Below are 10,000 nucleotides of genomic sequence, written 5' to 3' on the forward strand. Positions count from 1 at the left end.
TCAGAGCCGTACCGCATCATAAACGTACGTGTATGCGTACGCCGTTTGTTTGTATGTACGTATATGTGCACGTGTTCGATCGATCGATTGATCGGAGATACAGAGAGTGATCTTAGAAATGACCTTACCTGTTGTTTTTAATCCTTTACCAATTAATTCGATCGATTTTATTTTTGAGGGTAAAAGAGAGAGAGAGAGAGAGAGCGAGAAAGAGATAAAAAGTCTTTTTATTTCATCTTTTTTTTTTTCTTTTTCATTTTTTATTTCATTTTTTATTTAATCCTATCTTTCAATTTAATTTAGATTTTTATCTATGCGAGAAGTGTATGGTCGTCCAAGAATTTCTTAAAAAAAAAAAAGTTAAAGAAAAAAAATTAATCCTCTGTAATCTAATTCTTTTCTATTTTTTTTTCTTTTTCGCGGTTGGGCAAAAGATTACAAAAAAAGAAAAAAATATATTTTTTTTGTATTACTGTATATTTAAATTTAATAATAATTTACATGCGGAAGGGTATAAATTCAAAATTTGCATAAAACTATAAAGGGTGTTAAATAAAAAGTTCCAAAAAAAAAATAGAGAGAAAGAGTGAGAGAGAGAGAGAGAGAGAGAGAGAGAGAGAGAGAGAGAGAGAGAGAGAGAGAGAGAGAGAGAAGAATTTTTTTTTTATATTTAAACGTAACACGTCGATTGCATATTGACATAAAATGAATTGGATTTGAGTGCATATATATATATATACCTGTATGTCTGTGTATGTGTGTATATATAAAAGAATATATTTTCAACGACAGGTCATAGAGTCGTTCGACGGCAGGGGCAGGGGTTGGGGCAGAGGTGAGGCCGGGCCAGGCGGAGATCGAATAAGGGATGAATGGAACGGCGGCGTTGCGGCGCAGCCTCGGGGGTGGCGGAGGCGCCGCCGGGGGTGGAGCCTCTGAGCCAGCACCCGTCACCACCCTCTACGTGTGCAAAGATGAAGCTGGATTCGGGATGAAAGTTTCTGGTGATAATCCTGTCTATGTTCAATCCGTTAAAGAAGGCAAGTCCATTTTTATTATTATCATTATTATTATTATTATTATTATTATTATTATTATTATTATTATTATTGTTATTATTATTATTGTTATTTATTGTCATTTATTTTTTTCTAATTTCTTTTTTCTTTCTTTTTTTTTTTTCACAATTCCTCGAAAGTTCTTAGATGGGTCATAAGTCCCTAGATGATTTTAAAAATCAATTACTCATTTTCAATACCTTTCAAACTAATTTTTCTTTTTTCTTTTTTTTTTTTCTCTTTTGTCTTCAGATTGTAAAACTGTAAGGCTAATTACATGTTTAAAAGAAAAAAGAAAAAAAAAAAAAACGAAGAAGAGCAATTGATTTATTGAAGAATTATTTCAGAACTTTTAGAAGCGTATTTAGAAATCATTGACTCACCCCTTTTGTAACGTTACGTTACTCTTCTTCTTCTTTCTTTCTTTTTTCTTTTTTTCTTGAAAATAAATTAATTATTGACTATTAAGGACGTTTTTTTATTCAAAAAAATTATTTTTTTTTTTTTTGTAGATTATCTCTTTATCTCCTTTTATACGAAGATCAATTTATATATTAAATATAATTAATACTCGTTAATGTAGTGTGGTATAAGTTTCTATTAAATAATTTCTTTTTTATTAATTTAATGTAATTTTATTATTTAATTTAATTATTATTTAGATATAAGGAGCACAACGTTTAATAAAATTTCTTTTCTTTTTTACTTGATTTTCTTTCTTTCTTTCTTTCTTTCTTTTTTTTCTTTTTTGTTTTTTTTTTTTTTGTTTTCGCAAATATCAATCTTATACTAAACGTTCCAAGTATTTTCATGTTTACTTTAATTTAGCTACGAATTTCTGAGATGTCATTACCATTTATATTTTTCTTGGAAGTATACGAAAATTTAACCCCTTTTTTTTTTATAACCATATAAATATATATGTTTGTAAGAATATGACGAATCTTTCCTGGTAGATATTTTCGTTTCTCTCTCAATTTCGTGAATTTCGATTCTTCTGTCTGGCAGAACTAAATTGATACATTGTTTATACATTTTTTATTTTTATTTTTGTTTTTTTGCTTTTTTCTTTTTGGACTAAAGTGACTTCAATATTTGTTTATGATACGTCTGTAAGTTCTTCACTTCTTTAAAAAACTAAACCACGCTCGAAGCTTCGTTCGGTCGAATTGGGATATTGATTAAACAAATAATTCTTAAATTTAATTATTATTATTATTAATATTATTATTATTATTATAATAATTATTATTATTATTGTTATCTAATGAAATAATTTCGTAACATTTTAGGTGGAGCAGCAGCTAGGGCCGGCCTTCACGCAGGCGACAAAATAATCAAGGTGAGTTTGTACAGAAATAATCATAATTATTATCAATCAAATATATATATATATATATATATATATATAAATAATATATTTTCATATAATCAATAATAATTAAGACCCGTGTAAATAATTTATTTGTATTTTCATTTTTCTTCAACTCAAATTTGAACGTACACAAATTTTTCGTAAATATACTTATAAAATTTATATACATATACGATATACAGTATATAATAATTACGTTACTAATTATAATATAATAAAATAATATAATAAAAAATAAAAATAAGAACAAAAAGATAAAAATAAAAAAGAAAGTCACGAATTTTTCAAATGATCCTCTCTGCATCCTTCGTATATATTATGCATACACATACACATACATATATACATACATACATACATGCACACACACATACATACATACATACATATATGCACATACATACATGCACATACATACGTACATATATAGGTGGATCAAAGTACCGCTAAAAAAAGACAAAAAAAAAGGAGAGAGAGAGAGAGAGAGAGAGAGAGAAATATATAAGCATAAGTACGAGAACACTGCTAGTAGCGATTCTCTTTGCTCGAATTAATAATTTATATACTCGAAATCGCGCGTGGGAGAACACGTATAATCGACGTGTTCGAATGAGAGAGAGAGAGAGAGAGAAAAAGAAAGAGAGAGATGAAAAGTAAAAAGGTGAATAACGATTGTTTCTACTTTTTTAGGTCAATGGGGTGAACGTAATGCAGTCCACGCACACGGACGTGGTGAAGCTGATAAAGTGTGAGTATATACATAAAATTGTATACGTAAAATCGTACATTTATACAGGCATATATACATAATACATATAAAATGTATATGTGTGTGTGTATATATATATAGATAGATATGTATATATATATATGTATATATATATATGTATATATATATATATATATATTTACACATCCACATTTGTTTCGAATCTTTCATTTCACGAGGTTAATGACGTAATAGAGAGAAGGACAGAGAAAGAGAGTGATAGAGATAGATACATAGAGAGAAAGAGAGATCATACGAAATCAAAAGTCAAGTCAATTCTTGTTCCACATAAAATCTGACACAAACTTCGTCTCTTAACTTTGTCCTCGTCTGTTAGTTGCCAATAGCGTTGGAATAATTTATGAATTTATCGTATAGAGTCTTTATAATATTTTTCTTCTTCTTCTTCTTCTTCTTCTGTACCTTACGTATGTATGTATATACGAATGTGCGTGTGTATAATACAATACAGTAGAATGACGAAAAATAAGAAAAATACGTCGACGACGAAGAGACAACGACAAAGACGTGGAATGAGGAATGAGGATGATAGAAGCAGCATAGAGTGCCTTCAGTGATGTAAGCATGCGAGTTTATAGCGGTGACCGTTTTAGTCGACTATCTTTCTCTTACTCATAATACAGGTACTACACGCGCATTGGCGCGTCAGCATAGTCACCGGTAACTAACCACCACCACCTTCAGCATTACCAACATCAGCATTAAGCATCAGCAACAACATCAGCGATATCAGCTGTATCAGCAGTATCAGCAACTATAATAGCAGTAATATCAAAAGAGCCGCTTTATTGAAAAGTCTCTTCATTTCTTTTTAAAAATCGACGATAATATATCGTTTATATATTATCAGAGATCGATTGATTTATTTTACTAAATCGCAGCTCAATCATTTGTTATCGTTCGTTGCTCAAATCAAACAAACAATTATCTATTATAATTATTTTAGAATTACAATGTCTGTGTCTGTTTGTGCGATTTCAAAAAGTTCCTAAGACGATTTTTTCTTTTCTTTTTTCTTTCTTTCTTTCTTTCCGTTTTCTTTTTTTTTTTTTCTTTTTTTCCTTTTTTTTCTAAATTCAATTCTTCGACAAAAATAGTAAATTAATTTTCTTCGTTATATCGACTTTTCAATGTCTTTTGTCGAACTTCGAACTCGTATGAATTTCTTTCTTTTCTTTTTTCTTCTTTCTATCTCGTTTCGTAGTAATTGAATTTTTATATAAACATGTTCGGAAAAACTTTTGTAATCATATGAGATATCGAACGACAGGAAAAATATTTATGATACGTACAAGGTATCGTATAAAATATATTCTATCAAAATATGTTATATTTTTGCGATTCAAATTCTTTCATGGGTGAGGAGGAGAAGGAGAGAAGGGGAATTGGGATGGTCTCCACCCAAGACAGAGTTAGAAGTGTTATCTCCTTTTTTCGAACTTTTTAATCGAATTTTCTTCTTCGAATTATAACATTAAAAGTCCGAAGAATGAAGTAATTGATTTTTAAAAATTATCTAAGAACTTTTCTTGCTCGTTTCTCATCCCAAATTTTGATGTGCATATCGTTTCATTCACCATCCATCCATCTTTTTTTTAATTTTTTAATTTTTTTTTTTTGAAACTACTTGCGTGTTTCCAAGGACGATCGGTATTCTCTCTCTCTCTCTCTCTCTCTCTGTCTCTATCTATGTCTCTCTCTCTCTCTCTGTCTTTATTTTCTTTGCGGCTAGAAACAGTTACGATGACGATGACGAAGACGAAGAGACGAAGATGTGTTTCGCTTTCGTGTTACTCTCGTAGGCGTGTTCGACTTTGAAAATTTCCTCGCTTCTTTTACCTCGAATATTATTCGAACATAAATATATTCATTCTCTTTTAATATATTCTATTGGATATAAATATCTAACGGTATATGCCATTAGAAAACGTTACCTTCGAAAGGGTAGAATCAGAGAAATTTTTCATAAAGGGTATGAATTATCGTTGATTCTTTTTCAAGTACAGAGGTACATTTAAAGAAAGAAAGAAAGAAAAAAGAAAATAATAAAAAATGATTTATTGTTATATTTAGAGAGACGTGTGCAACAAATTTGATTATGTACGACGTATATTTAATAATAAATTTTAATAATTTTAATAATGTACTATTCATTAATAATATAAATTAATCAAGAAATATTCCAATAGCTAGGGGACGAATAGAAGTTACTATAAAGTAATTTTAATAATCGATCATTCTTTTTCGTGATTTTATTTTCTTTGTCCTTTTTTTTCTTTTCTTTCTTTCTGTTCTTTTTTTTTTTTTTTGCAAAGCAAGATAGATTGGTTTCACGATTCGGAAAAGAACAAAGAAAAAGAAAGGAAAAAAGAAAAAAAATAGTATCGGAAAAGATCAAATCGATGGTATTTTTTTTCTTTTTTTCCTTCCTTCTCGTAAATCTCAACCATAAAACTTTTGAACGATCTCCGAATATAAAACCCCATTATAAAAATAATTATAACAAATCTCTGTGTAGGAGTAATAAAAAGATAGGAAAATAAAAAAAAAAAAAAATAAACAATATATTCCTTATGATCGTATTATCAAAAATCTTTATAGACTTAACTGGCACATGAGGGGGAGAAGGAGTTTCGTCCTTGAAGAGAGAACGTTCGAGAGAGAGAGAGAGCTAAAGAAAGAGAAAGAGATATGGAAAGTAGCGATAAAAAAATCTGTCGTAGGATGAACAAATTTTCGGTGATACATACTTAATAATAGTATTGTCTATCGACATATACATAACGCCCCTCTTTAATTCGGTAGCTTCCCCATGACGGCCGTCGTCGGCACTTCGGTGTGTTCTTCGTAACTCATGAATATTTAAAATCAACGACGAAACCGTGCCGAGGCTTTCTCGTCGTCGTCGTCGTCGTCGTCGTCGTCGTCGTCGTCGTCGTCGTCGTCGTCGTCGTCGTCGTTTTCGTTGTTGTCGTTGTCTTTGTTGTCGTTGTCGTTGTCGTAGTTGTCGTCATCGTTGTCTTCGTTGTATTCGTTGTATTCGTTGTATTCGTCGTCTTCGTCGTTGTCGGCGCACCCTCTCCGCCATTCATCTACAGATCAGACGGTCGACAAATATTCTTTCGTGTGAGAAAAACAGAGATGGAGAACATTGAGATATACAACCTTTGAAAAGAGATAGATAGGAAAAGAGAGAGAAAGAAAGAGATAGATGATAAGAAAGATATATGCAGAGAGAGAGAGAGAGAGAGAGAGAGAGGGGCGGTGGAGGGGAAGGAGAGAAGGAAGGAAAGAAAGAATGAATCTCAAACGTGATTCGTCGTCGTATTGGTTTGAGTAGGTAAATTTGTTCTCTCAGTCACCCCTCCTGTACAAATTTCCATGCGAATTCGTTCTCGTCAATCTCTTCGTAAATAATGATTAAGCCATGTGTTTTGTAAATAAGCGCACGCGAGAGAGAGAAAGAGAGAGAGAGAGAGAGAGACAGGACCAAATAAGATTTTTAGGCTGATTTGAAAAAAAAAAAAAATAGTTACATACTATCTTTTTTTTTCTTCTTTTCTTTTCTTTTTTTTTCTTTTTCTTTTCTTTTTTTTTTCTTTAATTTTTCTTTTATCAAAACTTCTCAGATCGGTCACTTTTTCAAAATTGTAAAATCACCATTTAATAATTAATAATAAGCCTAACTGCAACTCGATAGATAGTCTCTCCAAGAAGAAGAAGAAGAAGAAAGAAAGAAAGAAAGAAAAAAAGAAAAAAAGAAAAAGAAAATAGTATTAATTGATTATAAAAATCGTATGGAAGGAAATCTTTTTGCCCAATTTGTGTTTAAGAACGTTTTCATTCCATTTCTAGTTCATTTTTTTTTTTTTGTATGTACGTTTGTGTGTATATATATATATATATATATATGTATGTATGTATGTATGTACGTATATATAATATAAAGGAAGAAAGGATCGTCCGAAGAAAATGATTTTTATAGAGTCAGCATTTTCGTTAGAAAGATTAGACGATTGCGCGCGCGTGCTATGCTCACACGAACGGTTTTTTTCCACGAAACCTTCGTTATTCGCAAAGTCATGAATTTATTCAAAGTTCAGTAGAGAGGATTCGCCATTCGAAATTCAATATTCTTGGATTTTCCACGGCTTAATGCCAAATCTGAACCGTGCGGTCAGCTGACTAACTGGCTCTTATGATCGTCGCTAACGACCTTATAAAAAAAACGAATATCTCTCGATTCTTTTTTGATTATGTCCACTGGACCGTCTGATTAGAAACTGGAGGTATATATATATTCTTTTTTTTCTCACGTCATTTTTATCTCCGTAGATCATTATCTTTCATTCTTTTCTTATGTTTTTTTTTATTTTTATTTTTTTTTTATTTTTCATTCTTTTCTTTTCTTTTTTGTAATTTTGTATGAAAAATATTATTATTTTTTTATATTCTTTCGATCGTTTTTTTGATGGTGATTAGTAAAAACTGAAGAATATTTTTTTCTCACGATTTTTCTCTCTCTCTCTCTCTTTCTCTATGTATATATATATTGCTTTTTTTTTTTTTTTATTATTATTATTATGAGAAACATTATCATAAAGATAAGACGAAAAGTTTTGTAGATAATATAAAAAGTCAATTATTCTTTATCAAGAGTACTTTTTTAAGACAATAATTTATTCTTCCTTCTTTTCTTTTTCTTTTTAAATCGCAAAACTACCTAAAATGTCTTGAAGAAGAATGATTGAATTTTTTTGAAATTGTCTAGGGACTTTTGAGTCGTCCCTCCTTCTCCTCCCTTCCAATGGCCCCTCCCCCCTCCCCACTGTTCCTGTATCTTATATGTATACCGCCGTCGTTTTTCTTTCTCTCTCTGTTTTTTCCTTTTTCTTTATGAATAATGTATTGACGCAATAAGAAAAAAAAAAAAACAAAAAAAAAAAAAAAAGAAAAAAAAAGAAAAAGAGAGAAACCAATGATAATCCAGTGAGTAGTTTTCATTTTAATCTGCCGCAAATTTTTCGTGGTATTGATCGAACGTAGAATATACTACTATTCGCGTGAAAACGTGCGAAGGATTGAATCGATAGCGATTAGCAAAAGTGTGTCGGTGTAATATAAAGCTCTCCTCATTCTTTATATACATGCATATATATATATATATATATATATATATATATATATATATATAAAGCGCGCGCGCACAAATACACACACAAACACACGAGCGCAACACCTATCGTAAATGTATTTTTGGATCGACTGGTATTGTCGAGAAAAGACATATTGGCCGATTTATATCGAGTCTGTTATGCGAAATCATGGATGATTGTGATGTTAATGGCGACCAAGAGTAGTATCAGTAGTTATAGTATGTATGTATGTATATGTATGCATGTATGTATGCATGTATGTATGTATGTATGTATGTATGTATGTATGTATGTATGTATGTATGTATGTATGTATGTATGTATGTATGTATGTATGTAACCTTCCTTCTTCTCAAGACAAAAAGATACATTTAAGAGGAAAAAATACGTGTATATACGTACACACACATATATATATATATTTATATTTTTAAATATATATGTATATGTATGTTATATATATGTATGTAAGTATGTATGTATAAAATACGCGGAGGTTGCAGCTGACCGTGTGTCAGTAGCTCTGACTCAATCGTCTTCTTTCTTGAGTTTACCAACTGTTCTGATTGGTGGTTCTCATTCTTAGCACGAACTAATCTCGTACGATCATCTTTCTTTTATTTTTATTATTATTATTATTAATATTATTATTATTATGATTATTATTATTATTATTATTCTTTTATTGCGATAGAGATATTTGGATAATTTTAATATTTTATGCATAAAAGAGAATGTTCGTACGTATTATACGAACAAACATATATACATATATAGACGTCATTTATTTTTAATCCTTTTATAAAGTATATTAATTAATTCGTATGTCACAATCCACTTAATATAGTATAGTTATGCGCATATAGTATAACTTGTATAATAAATATTGTGCTGTGGATATGTGTTACATATATATATATATATATTATATAAAAATATAGTATAATATAAAAATAAAGTAAGTTATAACTTGGTATAAATACAATATGCATATATATATAAATACAATATGCATATATATATATATATATATGAAATATTTATTATGCAAGTAGTACTACAAGTATATAAATACATCATATTAAATATAATTTATACTTGAAATTAATGTAAAACTTATTATACAAGTTGTACTTTATAAGTTTCACATTGTACGATTTCCATTTTTTCGTCTCTTTTCAAAAATCAAAAACGAAAAAAAGAAAAAAGAAAGATTAAGTTCTAGAGAATTAATACACGTTCGTGCTCTTTGTTAATACAAATATTATATATCTATCCATATTTTTTATTTTCTTCCAATTTTTTTTTCTTCTTCTTTTTTCTTTTTCTTTTTCCTTCTTTGTAAACACAAACGATCGATTAAAAATTCAAGCGCGTATATATTTTAAATCGATATATACGGATAATTGCATAGCAATTTTACGCAAGAATTTCCTATAAGTATGTAAAGTGATTCTGTGTCTGACGTCATCGTTTAGAAGAGGGAATCCACACAGGAGGAAGGGAATCGTAGAAGAAGAAGAAGAAGAAGAAGAAGAAGAAGGAGGAGGAGGAGGAGGAGGAGGTGGAGTAGAAGGAGGAGGAGGAGGAGTTGGAAGAAAATTGAAAGTCATTCTTTTAG

The 10,000-nt window shown here is 29.9% G+C and overlaps 1 protein-coding gene across 5 annotated transcripts in view; it reads left to right on the forward strand.

Annotated features, from left to right (window-relative positions):
* LOC124427617 overlaps nucleotides 1-10,000 on the forward strand; it is a 74,506-nt gene that overhangs the window by 12,429 nt on the left and 52,077 nt on the right. For 4 of the 5 annotated variants that reach the window (XM_046970755.1, XM_046970757.1, XM_046970760.1 and 1 more), the window contains 3 exons: nucleotides 793-1,040; nucleotides 2,351-2,400; nucleotides 3,124-3,181. In XM_046970755.1, coding sequence (XP_046826711.1) covers nucleotides 869-1,040; nucleotides 2,351-2,400; nucleotides 3,124-3,181 — 280 coding nt within the window. In that variant the 5' untranslated portion in view covers nucleotides 793-868. Of the gene's footprint in view, nucleotides 1-792; nucleotides 1,041-2,350; nucleotides 2,401-3,123; nucleotides 3,182-9,988 lie in introns of those variants that run through there. The other variant, XM_046970759.1, reaches the window with a different exon arrangement.

This window comes from Vespa crabro, chromosome 10, assembly GCF_910589235.1.
Source record: "Vespa crabro chromosome 10, iyVesCrab1.2, whole genome shotgun sequence".
Taxonomy (NCBI): Eukaryota; Metazoa; Arthropoda; class Insecta; order Hymenoptera; family Vespidae; genus Vespa; species Vespa crabro.